The sequence below is a fragment of the Sciurus carolinensis genome, chromosome 12, assembly GCF_902686445.1.
Source record: "Sciurus carolinensis chromosome 12, mSciCar1.2, whole genome shotgun sequence".
In the NCBI taxonomy this organism is placed as follows: domain Eukaryota; kingdom Metazoa; phylum Chordata; class Mammalia; order Rodentia; family Sciuridae; genus Sciurus; species Sciurus carolinensis.
Genome location: NC_062224.1, coordinates 117320067 through 117333211, shown reverse-complemented (window position 1 = coordinate 117333211; position 13145 = coordinate 117320067). Strand labels below are relative to the sequence as shown.

The 13145-nt window shown below is 58.0% G+C and overlaps 1 protein-coding gene across 3 annotated transcripts in view; it reads left to right on the top strand.

The window, feature by feature from the left end:
* Nucleotides 1-13145, top strand: part of Pbx1 (PBX homeobox 1) — a 236971-nt gene that overhangs the window by 73622 nt on the left and 150204 nt on the right. The window contains exon 1 of one of the 3 annotated variants that reach the window (XM_047519786.1): nt 8417-8453. The exons of the other annotated variants lie outside the window; for them this stretch is intronic. Within the exon in view, the coding sequence (XP_047375742.1) occupies nt 8432-8453 (22 nt within the window). The 5' untranslated portion in view covers nt 8417-8431. Of the gene's footprint in view, nt 1-8416; nt 8454-13145 lie in introns of those variants that run through there. 3 annotated transcript variants of the gene reach the window in all.

Genomic DNA, 13145 nt, shown 5'->3' with positions numbered 1-13145 from the left:
ATGGGAAGGTCTTCGGCTTTCTCCTTCCTGATAGGTGAGGAAATTCGAGGAGAGAAAGCTGCTTCTGCAGCGATGGCCTCAGAGGCTGCCAAGGCAGCGTGTACTCACATCAGGCTACGTGAGGGCCTGCAGCCCTGGGCAGGGGGCCACTAGGACTGCTCCTGGAGAAGGGGCTCGGGCCGTGGGGGCCGCTGGCCTGGCCTGGCACTGCTCTCTGCCCCTCTGGTTTTCGTGCACAGGCCCAGGTGGAGCCCCCTCACCCGAGGGCTCCTGGACCCAGCCTCCAATGGCTGTGCTGGAATGTGGAGTCCTAGCTGGTCCCCTCTGGATCCCTCCACCTCTGTGTTCCTGAACAAATGGGTGGTGTGTGTCTCCTGCCCTTGACAAGATGTTCTGTGATCATATTTTCAAGCTTGGAGCACAGTTTGTCTTTTAAATGTGAAGCCCCTCCTGAATGGACCCCTCTCCTCTGCGTGATGGTGCTGTCGGGGGAGCAGCTCACCTGCATTCCTGCCTCTAGGGAAGGAAGTGGTGCCTGCTTTTGGGGCGTCTGTAGGCTTTAAACCCAATTCTTCCTTGACAGACTGTCCTGGCCTCCAGGGGGCTGGCACCCGGTCCAGCAGCGTTCTTCCCATAGGAGGGACGGTGGGCACTCCGGTCCACGGGTGGTGCCTAGGGCTTAGTGTCTGTGCCCGTGGTGGTTGTGCCCTGCTGGGCTCCAGCAGGCGGGGCCCCCACTCTGCTGCACGTGTCTGCCCTGGTCTTCTGCCTGGTGGCAGGCTTGTCCCACGCCCAAGGTGGTTTTCCCCACCCCTGCCCGGGGTCTGGCAGGCAGACCTGCACTCGTGGCCTCTGCCCTGCTCTTTGGTCTCTGGCCTGATCCTGCCCCACACTCTGCCTTGGGAACGCTCTACAGTGCTCGCCGATACCCAGACCTCGGCTTTCCTTTCCCTTCTCGTCGGGGGTTCCTCGACGGAGACGTCTGCAACCAAAGAAGATAGTGACGTGGCTCTGGAGTCTGGCTTTGCTCTCCAGGGTCCTGTCTGTAAGGAAGGTCGAGCGAGAGTCCAGGGTTCCTGGGAAAACACAGAGGAGAAGCTGTCGCTCTGGCCATGTGTGTCTGCAGAGCAGGCCAGGAAAAGGCAGGGCCCCCACAGCAGCTGCCTCACCTGTGCCCAGCTGCAGGGAGCCAGCCCTCTCTGGAGATGGGCAGATGCAGAGCTGTGTTGGACAGAGCGTCCCGACTTCCTCCTGGCCCCCGGCCTTCTGCACTGTGTGGAGAGTAGTCCCTCAGCGCCTGGGGCCTTCCTGCAGGGCCTGTGGACACCTCTTTGTCTCTGGATAGCTGGGGATGGGCTTCGCCCCTCGGTATACACAGCACGCCAGGTGAGTGCAGCCCACGTGAGTGACTCCGGAACAGGCGCCTAGAGTTCCTCGTCAGTCCCTGGCCTCCCAGCCTGGGGAGGAGCAGGGAGCACGCGTGGGCCCTTGCTGCTCCTCGCACGCTGCTCTCCTCCTCTCCTCCTCCTGCTTCTTCTTTCATAACGAGGAGAGATGGAGTCGTGGTGGTTGAAGGTGCAGAGTGATGTTGCTCAGGAGAGAGCGCGCACGCCCAGGAGCATCCAGAGAGCTCCGGAGGGGCCCGGAGGACACTCCAGCGCCGTGCTTGGCACCCCAGGTGCCTCGCACCTCCCGGCTGCGAAGGAGGGTGATGAATTTGGTTTCCGCCAACATTAAACTGATAAATGAAATTTGTATGTTAAAACAATGGTAATTTAATTGTATTTTCTTTCCTTCTTTCCCATCTGCACCTCTGCCTCACCCGCCCTGCTCAGCCTTCGGCTTTCGGGAGGCAGGGAAGGCTGGGGGAGGCTTTGCGAGCTGTCGGTTTGCATTGTGCGGACGGGGAAGGTCTCTACCTGGCTCGTTTTGTCCCCTTTGCTTAGGTTGTCACTGCTGACAGTCCTCATGTTTATTTCATCGCGCGTGGCGGCTGTCTCGTTTCCCTACCCGATGTCATTAGCGCACAGAGAGCGGGCCCTGCAGTGTTGCGCCTAATGAATTCCGCTGTGTCTGCTCTGCTCCCCACCTTGTTACCAAAGCTCGAGGTGTCAAATTAAACCCAGCCTAGAGAGAGGGAGAAGGTGCAGGAGAGCCCAGAGCAGCAAAGCCGGAGGTGGGGACTCATCAGCTGCCCTCCAAGCAGTTGAGGTGCAGCCAGATGACGGGGGGCAGAGGCTGGAGAGGGCCCGCAGGACCCCCGCGCCCCGCAGGACCTGATGCCCTGCTCCTGGCCCTGGGGCTCGTCTCAGCCCTGGCTGTGGTGTGTTGCCTTCCCTCGTTGCCAGGCTGATTTATTATCATGGCTTATGCAGATTGGGCACCTTGCAAAGCAGACAGTAGCTGGAGCATTGGGGCAGCCTGAGCTTGTGGAGGGAGGGCCACCACACACGGCAGGGAGTGTGGAGGTGCGTGTGAGCTCCCGGCTCGGCGGCTCTGATCATCCACATGATCCAGATTCCAAGATGGCAGCAGAGGCGCTCGCCTCCTGGTCCAGTGTCTCAGTGGGTGCTCCCCAGATGCCTGTCCTCAGGGCACCCGGCGTGGAGGCTGGTCCCTTCGTCTCTGATTCACAACCTGGTGTCACGTACTCAACATAGCCCTGGCATTTTGTCTTCAGAGCACTGCGATTGAGATGAGCCTTGATACTGACCACTTCAGGTGGGGAGGTGGTGTCACGCCGTGACTTAGTGCTCAAGATGACAGAGGACGAAGGGGAAAGAGGGCTACCTTTCAGGTCCTGTTTCCAGAACTTGATGATTTTTCCCTTAGACCACTAAATTCCCTAGATTTTGTGAAGAGAGGAGAGGTTGGTAGGAAAAAAAGCTTGTGAAATCAAAAATGGAAATCAATCTGTACTCGGTAAAATGGATAGATCTGAAGTCTGCCGTTGGCGTGTCCTGCAAGTGTAGCCAGCACTGCAGTTGGGATGTGAGACTCCACCACCCCGGAACGCTTCCTCTGCCCCCTCTGCCTCAAACGACCCCAGGCACACAGCAGCACTCACCTTCTACTCTGTGGAGTTTGTACAGTCTCACTTTTTATAACAGTTTGATGTTTAAGACATAAATGTTAGACAAAGCTTTAGGGCACATGGGCAGCCAACTAGCCCTGTTTGCTCTGGACTCAGTGACTGACCACGTTGCCAGGCAGGGTGGAGGGGCTAGCTCAGGCTGCCAGGCAGGAGGGATGGATGGGCTAGCTCAGTCCACTAGGCAGGAGGGAGGGGCTAGCTCAGACTGCCAGACAGGAGGGATGGATGGGCTAGCTCAGGCTGCCAGGCAGGAGGGAGGGGCTAACTCAGGCTGCCAGGCAGGAGGGATGGATGGGCTAGCTCAGTCCACTAGGCAGGAGGGAGGGGCTAGCTCAGGCTGCCAGGCAGGAGGGATGAATGGGCTAGCTCAGGCCACCAGGCAGGAGAGAGGGACTAGCTCAGACACAGGGTGCAGAGATTCCTCGGCCCTCAGTCCAGAGTAACGCTTGAGGGCCTGGGCCTGTTTTCTCTTGGCTAGCGTGGTGAGAGGGCAGCATTTCCCTTCCTTCTCAGAGTTTTCTTTGTGGATTATTTGATTTTAAAATTCTGGTCCTTCTTGGGATTAAAATAGGATTTTACTTTTGAGAAGTTTACATCCCTTTCTTCCCAAACAGAAGAGTCATCTTAAGAGTAGAAATCCCTGGCAGATGTGCCCAGGCCCACGGCTCTGGGAAGAGGGCTGTTGCACCCCGGGACAGCACAGTCTGAGGACCTTGGTCACTCTGCTCAGACTTCCTGCACTTGAAGTAGCAGTGAAACCCAGTTCCCTGACTTACGATCCAGTGAGGTCACTGAACCATGAGGGTGGGGGTGCCGCGTGCACGCCTGTGGCGCCCAGTCCCTCAGTGCTGCTTGCGGGGACAGAGAAGAGTTGGGCCTGGGCCCTGGTTGGAGTTGACATCAGGGTGAGACCCCAGTCCTGGGTGAGGGTTGATCTAAAGCCTCTCTGGGTCTTCTTCTTTCTGTTCTCTGCTGGTCACATTGGAATGCGGAGCAGGTGGAGAAGGGTCTGGAAAGACCAAGTGAAGCAGAAACGAAGGAATTTAAGTGCTCACGCCCTCTGAGCTTCCCTGGTGGGGTTTGTGCTTTCCAGAGTCAAGACCCTGACCTCTGGGCGTGGGGTGTGGGCAGTACCCCCATACGTCTGTCTTCCCTGCCTCTCACCCCTAAAGTTCACAAAGAGAAATGCAGGTATGTAGCAATTCAGGGCCTATTTAGGAAGGACGTGGTTGTCTTCTGTCGATGGAAAAATCAGGGGAGTTAACTAACCCTAACGCGTCCCTGCGGTCATTTGGCACCATCAAACTGGATACAGAAAGTAGACGAAGCCGCCTGATGGCTTGTAATCCAGCCACTTGGGAAGCTCAGGCAGGTGGACCTCAAGTCCCGGGCCAGCCTGGACAGCGTGGCAAGACTCCTCTCAAGACACACACTTATGGAGAGCTGGGCCATAGCCAGAGGCAGAGGCAGGCCCGGCTCGCTGGAGCCCTGGTCCAACCCCAGTACTACAGAAAAAGAAGACCAATCAGTCCTGCCCTCGAGCTCACGGCTGACATGAGGGGGACAAGTGCAGCACCATCACAGAGGGATCCCGGGGTGTGGGGAAGTGGCCCCCACGTGGCCAGCACCTTGGGTGGGATGACTCGGGGAGGAGCTGGTCCGTGGACTGCAGCCACAGGAGCGGCTCCCTGGTTGAGACGCTCCCCTGCCAGGCCCCAGCCTCCTTCTGCGCTCCTTCTGCGGGGCTCCTGCTGTGGGTGTGCTCCTGTGGGAGTGGCTGAGTCCTGTGTGGAATGGACAGAGGTGCTGAGGATCTGGCCTCGGGACCACTCTGTACCTCCCAGGCTGAGCTGCTCAGTGAGGTCCTAGTGCCACAATCAAGACAATACGAGGCTTTGCCAGGTTTCTGCTGACGCCAGCAAACCTCCTTGTGACAACCCAGTGGCCCCGTCCGTGCTGGTGCTCAGTGGCCTGGCTGTGGTCATGTCTTGTCTGTTTGCACTGGGCTCCGGGTCTGTGAGCTGTTTTATACAGTGGTGTCCTGTAGTTGCCCCGAGGCATTGCAGCATGGCCCTGTGTTTTACATGGTTGGTTTTAGATGAAGAAGCTGCAGTTGCTAGAGTGTACGTGGCATAGGACTTGGTGGAGGTTTCGTGTGTCCAGTGAGTCCAGGGTCAGCAGGAATATGGAGCTGCTGACTGTGACCCTTAAGTCCTGGGGCTCCGATACAGATAGGGAGCCGTCAGCAGCAGGTGGGGGTGAAATGAACAATGTATGTCCTTAAGTACTTCAGAAGTTGTACTTTTAACAGAATCAAAATAAGACACTCTCTTTATCGGGTTAATTGGCCAGGAATTGGACTGCTTGGTATAACTGGATTATTCTTAGGATCCACTGGCATAGCCACTTGATGGTAGGACGTGTCACATGGTCATTGGTTTAACACATATGCTGTTGTGCTGCTCTGGCCAGGTGTCCTTGGCTCACCTGGGGTCTAACAGCAGAGGCACTGGGTCCCGATGACATCTCAGCTACACTTGAAGAGCTACCAGAATCGGGTCTTTCCCAGGCAGTGGGTCAAAAGGCAGATGCTTAGTCGGTCTCTTGAAAATGTTTGTCCCAGCTACATTTGCCCATTGGAACGTGTGTTCTTCTAATAACTTTAATTCATATTCTGCAGAGTCAGGAAGTTAAAATAATAACAGGGTTCATCTCATGTGAATTAGTCTAGATCAACCTCTGGTCACGTCAAGCCTTTCCTCTTCCTTGAAACGAAATTCCATAAAAGGCTTCTTCACAGCATTCCAAGACCAGGTAGGCTGCCAGATCTGTACCGGCCGGCAGCACCGCCGTTCCGTCACCTTCGACAGAGGGTGGGAAGAAGACCTCCTGGACCTGGTGAGCCAGGACATGCCATCTGATCCCACTGGAGGTTTTGCAGTGTCAGTTTAGGATTGAGTGGTGGACACAGAGGAAATGAAGGGACAAGCCTAATGTGAAATGGAAGGTGTAAGGGACAATAAGATGCCACGAGGTCCAGGCAGTCCTTGCCGCTCGCCCAGCTGTGTGTGCGGCTTGCGGAGATCAGTTCTGCCCTGGTGTCTTCCCGGTATGTAGGTGACCCCTGATTCAGCGCATCATGTAGAACACATGTAGTATGTCCTGCCAAGCTTGACGGTAAGAGCTGTCGCCAGCCGGTGCTCTGTGTGCGAGTCACGAAGGGGTGAACTGGACTGAGTAGGGTAGCAAGCTTGTGTTGAAGTAAAACTCTTCTGTGGGAATTTGACTGAAGCAATAACATTAAAGCAGTAAACTCCAGTCCAGACGGATTGGTGATGTTCTCCTTGATGCAATGCAGTGCCACGCAGGGTGCGTTGCTGGCGTTTCCACAGAGCACGGGCGGAGACAGTGCTCTCTGCAGATCGTAACGTCTGCGAAGCCTGGCGTGACCAGGGCGGTCGCACCCACTCCTCTTTTAGGACTTGGGAGGTGTGTCCCGCATGGGTACCTGTTAGAGGTGGGGCACCTGCTGTCTGTCATGTAGTTGGGAGAAGTTTATCTTGACAGTCGGTAATGACAATATGGGAACCAAACCTCGTGTTATCGCGATGCATCCTATTATCACAATGCACTATGGCTGGATTAATCAAGGTGGTAAAGCCAAAGCAAGGCTGGTGCTGGCGCCTCCGGCTGCGTGCGGGTAAGCTTCACTCAGCCTCCGCGTGCAGCCGCGATCGCTCGGCGGTAGCACACTCCCCCGTTCCTGCACTCGTGATTGCCACAGGACGCTGGTGCTGGCTTGGCTGATCCCGAAAGGCAGAGCGTTGACACGTGCTGATCCGTGCTGCTTGACCCGAGAGGCCCGACTGTTCTTCTGGGATAGGGTCCTGCTCAAGTAGAAAGGACTGCCCAGGAGCCTCCGCTTTGATAGTGCGGTCCAGGAAGACCTGCTCTGCCTGCCGCGGAGCTGGGCTTGCTGGCGTGCTGCCTCCATCCACTCGCGGCTGCGGCTGCGCGTGGCTGTGCCCCACAGCACCTGAGGGCCCAGGGAGGAGGCCGGTGCACTTACTGCTGTTGGAGAAGCACTGAGCTTCCTTGCCTCTGGCCACAGGTGGGGTGGGCCTCAGCGTGGTGTCCTGGAGGCAGCCTTAGTGTTCAGCCTCCAACCTGGGCCTGGCGTGCGGTTCTGCTGGGCAGCCATGGGGAAGGTCCCGCTCTCTGGCTTCAGACAGGCCCTCTGACTGTCCCCAAGCCACTGCTGCACATCTGTAAGATGGGGTTTTGGCAGTCAGTATTCACTGAGCATGTCCACGCCCAACACCGCGTGAGGGACATGGGAACTGTGGGCACATGCCTGGCGCAGGATGGTGTTGAGCCCTTCACCAGTGCTTGGCCTTGCGAGGGACAGCGTGCCACGGACACAGAGGAGCAGCTTCTTTCCTAGAGAAACGGGAGCAGGTCTGCTCCAGGAGTCGTGTCCAGGACCATGCCGTGCCCAGGCTTGGAGCTGCATCTCGAGTCCCACTGTCTCCCCTTCCGAATCTGCCTCCACCTTCCTGAGGAGGCAGGTCCTGGGCATCCACAGAGCTCTCCCGGGTCTTCAGCCTGGAGCGTGCGTTTCGATGCCACCTCTGTGTCGGGTGCGGCTGTCCTGTGTTCAATGTCCTGCGAACAATGCCTGTGTTCTCTGAGAGCCGGGACCACAGCACCTAGGTTTCTTTTGTGTCACCAAGCGCCTTGATCAGTACCAGCGTGCCGTGTATTCAGATGGCGCTCACTGAGCAAAGCAGGGTGCAGAGCGAATAAAGGGAAATTGCAACTTGAACCAAGGAAGCTGGGACGAGGCTGGGCAGGGCACCTTTGCCTGGGAGGGGTTCCTCACTGTGGAGAGTTCTGGCAGCTGAGGCACATGCCCCCCGTGGACCCCACCCTCCCTGCCAGCTTGGGCATGAGGAGCACTTAGCATTTGGACAATTGGAAGTATGGGCCCAGCCTTGAATGTTGGAGGAGTTAAGCAGAGAGACAGGAGGCTCCAGATGCTGCAGAGGTGGTGCGGGTGAGTCTCCACGGGGGCAGTGCCAGTGCCCGTCCTGGGCAGACTTCCCGTGGCAGCGCCTGGCAGTGTTCTCAGCTGCAGTGCTTATTGTTCTGACCCTGATCCCCAGGCTTCCTGTGGACTTGGGAGGCCCTGCCTGTCTGTCCAGTACATTCCTTTCCCGGTAGGTGAGACAGAGTCCACCCCTGTTGTGTGCAGCCAACCCCCTGGCTGGCGGAAGAGCTCAGGGGAGAGTGCCTGGCGCCTCGACCCTGCTTCCCAGAGGCTCCTGGGGGCAGCCGATGGGAAGGACAGGTTTTCTGGGTGAGCTAAATATTTCTGTTAGAATAGAAGTTTTGAGAAAGCTGGAGAAAGATCGCTCCTGGCATTGAAATACAGGGGAATGTCGTGCTAACCTGAAATACTGGTTTGGGCTTGGAATGAAGCCCTTTGGGGGCCATGCCTGCCCGGGACATGCTGGGGCCTGGCGCTTTGGGGAACTTACGCTGGTTTGAAAGCAGCTGCCTGGAGTCTGAGGAGTCACCGCTGCAGCTGCCAGGGCAGTGCCCAGAGACGGAGCACCTGCGGGGAGGCTGGCCCAAGGCAGGGACGCAGCGGCTCTCCTCGGGTGAAGGGCGGGGTCGCTGCCATTAGGTGGACTTTTGGGCTGCTCTTCATTGCCCTGTCTGCTAGATGAAGCCCAGTGAGCCGCAGCAACACCAGCGGAGGAAGAAGGGGCGCTGTCCAGAGGCAGCCCGGGCGGGTGTACCGACACCTGCTGCCTTTGCCTGGGTAGCAGGCAGGGCTGCATCAGGCACTTTATTCTTGACACTAAGCTCAGAAAGCCAGTGTGGCTTTTTTGTGGGTGGAATATTGGGGTCTGTGCCTACAAATGCACAATGCATTTACTGTTCATTCTACAAATGCTTTCTCTGAGATTTAGAGACTCCTCCCTGCAACCCTGCTTTTACACTCCTTTGCCTACCTTACCCGTGGAGCCAGGACCTTGATTAAAATCTGCTCTGTTCCCTGCCAGGGGAGGTGCCCAGATAGCTGCTGGTCACAACAGCAGTGCTGTTGGAGGGGACACTTGGCTGGTCGCCGTGCCTGCACACCTACCTGAGCAGACGCAAGCTGGCGGACTCAGGAGGCACCTCTTCAGTGTGCGCTCACTCTTCCTTTCTGGGCTGCACGTGCTGCAGAAGCTGGGAACTGCTGCGGCCTTTGCCGGCCTTTGCCCTTTGCTTCTTCAGCAACAGAGTATCAGAGGGAGAGGTGCCTGGCGAGTCTGTGAATGAGGCCCACAGAGGCCCTCTCCCCGGGTGTCTGCAGGGCCTCCTGTCCCCTGTCACCTGCAGGAGGAGAGCCCAGCCTGTGTCCCCTTGGCGTGGTCCAGGGGCTACTAGCACTTTCACTGTGAGAAATAGATGCCATTTTGCATTGTCCAGCAGCAGTGCGTGTTGGTCACAGATTAGGAAGAGCAGTCTGAAGACCTGCACACCGCAGGACTGCCTCGCTCGCCTGAGAGCTTCTCCTCAAATGCTCTCCAAACCCTGTCGAGTCAGTTCCTCCCAGACTTGAAGAAAGAGCCTTTTTAAAAAGCTCCTCCTTCATCTGCTTTGAGGCGTTCGACCTGACCGGACTTCAGGACTCCTGGGAGATAGGTTTAGGCAGCTCATCAGAGGCTAACGGACCCCCGGAGCCTGCAGCAGCTGGGGTTCCCTCTGCACTGCGTGGTTCCACGTCAGCCCTGAACCCCCAGTTCAGTGTGACAGGTGGCGTCACTACGATGGCTCAGGGCCAGAGGGTGTGTGTGCAGCTCACTCCAGAGAAACCTGGACCCGCCGACCCCAAGCATCCCTCGTGGAATCCCGGCGTGTGGCCTCAGCACCCCCGGGTTGGGGCCTCTGGTGGGGTCTGGTGGTGGGGTGCCACCCGGCTGGACTTGCCTGCGTGACCATCACAGTCACGCGTCCTCCTGTGCACACACCAGCATGAATGCCTAGTGGAGTTTTGGCAGTGGGTGGTGAATGTATAGAAATCTGATCAGAAATAAGTATTTTCCTCCTCTTGAACAGGAAGCACCTTCCTCCTCTAGTCTCTTGCTACTGTGTTACTATGAAGAGCTGCAGCTCTGAAACACGGGCATTTTAAATCCAGCGTGGCATTGCAGAGGGCACGGGTGCTGACGGTGCTCAGCATTCAGACGCGTCTGGCCTGGCCCCGCGGCTCCAAGGGCCCCCAGAGCCACCACCTGCGGCTCCGAGGCCAGAAGGCCAGCTTCAGCCACCCTGCCTGCCTCCTCCCTTTCTTCCGCTCGGCTTTCATCTTGAGTCACGGGCTGCACAGAGATAGCTTAATGGGGACTGTTCCCCAGGGGCAACGCCGGACCTGGTGCACTGCCACACTGCGTTTGTGAAACGCAGAACCCATGCGGCACCATGGGCTTTGGGCTCCAGCCCATTGCCTGCCCGATCTGGGCCCTGTACGTCCAGATGCCTGTCTCCGCCACGCCGTCTTCTTTGGAAGTACAGCTGTATCAAAGACGCCTGCGTCGAGCGAGTCGATCGCACCGTCTGTCATCACAACCGAAACGTCGATGGATCCTGAGACGCCTTTTTGAGTGCTCCTCCAGGGACGGCTCTCAGTACGACATCCTATCCGTCGTGGCGCTCGCAGATGAGTACGTCAGCACGGTGTGGCCAGGCCTGTTGGCGCCCGGGTGACATACCCGTTGCCAGCAAGTTTGGGGTGAACACGGGGCCACCCTTCACAGTGCCACCTGACTAGTCCCATGGCGCTCAAGTCAATTTCTCTTCCCAGAAGTCCAGTGCGGAGCCAGGTGGTCCTCTGGACGGGCACCGCGTGGCCACCCGAGCGGGGCCTGAGTGTCCTCTGCCCCAAGCAGATCTGGAAAGTCGGGAGGCAGGTCTGTCAGAGCCGGGCATCCCCTGGCACAGGGCGAGTGCGCGGGAGGCAGTGGGGATCCACACAGCATGGAGGCGCTGGATGTCGCAGCCCACCGCAGGCTGAGTGAGCCACACACATGCAGAGCCTCCCCTTCTCATTGTCACCTGACCTGAATAGTGGCAGGTGTCAAGCGTCTTGACCTTTTGAGGTCCTTAGCTTCCCTTGTAAGATGAGGGAGCTTTCCAGCTGGTGACTGTCCTCTGTCAGTGTCCACGCGGCCTCCCAGAGCAGGAGCAGCAGCATCAGCCCTGGACCCCACGCCAGCAAGCTGTGCACGAGAGTTTGTGGCCTAGTTGAATGCCGTCCGTGAGGCCGTCTGCCCCAGGCCCTCTGCTCCGGAGCTCCCGGGTGCGTGCCGGCAACCGTGTTGCAGTGTTTGGAAGAGACCCTTCCGTGGGGGGTAAGGGCAGCCTGGGCCTCGGTGGTGTTCACCGTTTGGAGAACAGATGGGTCACAAGGTCTTGTCTAGGCGGGCGAGCTGGTCTCTTGTGCGTTCCACGCTGGCAGCACATCCGTAGTTCGGGAATGTCGTGGTCCACTCTGGCACCTTGAAGCCGAGGGAAGGTCGTGTTAAAAGATGTGTTAAAAAGATCCGTGAGTGGACCCTGGCTAGGAGCCCGCAGTCTCTGGCACCAGCCACACTGGGGCACTTCTCCTGAGTACTGGTGGCCAGGGCTCAGCGCCTGGCAGCAGCAGCTAGTGCACTCCTACCATCAGGAGGCCTGTGCCTGGTCAGCCTGCTGCCCCGACGGCCGGACCCCTGCCTGGCTTTAGAACCCAGGCCTTGTGAGCTTCCTCAGATTGGCAGAACACACTGACTCTGTTCCTCGTTACCTGGTGGTGGGGGCTTCACGTCTCGTGGCGAGGCCTTGGAAGACTGGGACTAGATGCGGGAAGCTGGACCCTGACGAGGCACAGACGCGGACCGCGACAGAAGGCGAGGTACCCTAAGGGCCTCTGCTTGGGCAGCTCTGGAGGAGTGGTGGGTGGGCCCAGGTGGGGTCAGCCTGGAATGTGGCTCCCAGGGCTCCTCACCTCGGAAGCTGTCCCCGCTCACCTTTCCACGGGGCATGTGTCCAGCTTAGTGGTGTCTCCTGGGGCTTGGTCAGCTGCCACGTGGCACCTTGGCTCTTTCCCGAAGCCCTGGGAGCTGGTGGGAGGAGCAGCCTCTGGTTCTGTTTGCCTGGAGTGGACACATCGTGAACGCTGACAGGAGGCTCAAGCCATTGTTGTCATTGTTCTTACTCGACACCATTGTCTATGAATATGCTTAAGGTCCCGAAGGTCCAGTGACGTACTTAGCTGATGCTTGTGTTGTTAGAATGTTCTAGTGTGTGTGTTCTTCAGATTAGTCTGAGAAAGAAAAACGAAGTCGTAGTCGATGACCCGAGAGCCTGAGAGCCCGAGAGTGGACTGGCTGCGGGAGCAGCTGTCCTGCAGCTTGACCAGCTCACGGAAGTGGGGCTTGGTCGTGGCTGTTGTGGCAACAGAGATGCCCCCCCCTCGACTGGTCTCGGCACAGCACAGAGACTGCACACGGGCCGAGGAGAGGAACTGTGCGGCAGCTGGAGGGTGGGCGCGGGGTGAGAGGGTTCCGGGGCCCCGACTTCTGAAGGTGAGGGGTGGTTTGCAGAGAACAAGGTCCTGCCCTCCCCCCCACCCGCCGAAAAAGGAATAGAAACAGGTCATTGTGTAATCATGAGTATGCAGACTGCTACCTTCCCCTTTCCTGGATGGGCAGACTGAGTCTCAGAGACTTGAGAGTCAGTGTGTCCCCCGCCGTCGTCCTGGGTTGGGATACAGCTGTGTCTCAGCACCGAGCCCAGCACCCTGTCCGTCTGGGTGCCCACTCCACAGCTGTTCTGCGATGCTGCCTCTTTCTCCACCCACACCGCTGCCCCACCGAAGGTTTTCCAGGCCAGCAGCTCCGTCTTGGGGAAGGTCTGGTCCTGTGACCTTGGCTTTTCCTCACTGAGGCCCTGCCAGTTGTGCTGTGTGCACGTGCTTCATCTTTGCATGGCATGAGCTAAATACAAGGCAGTGCAA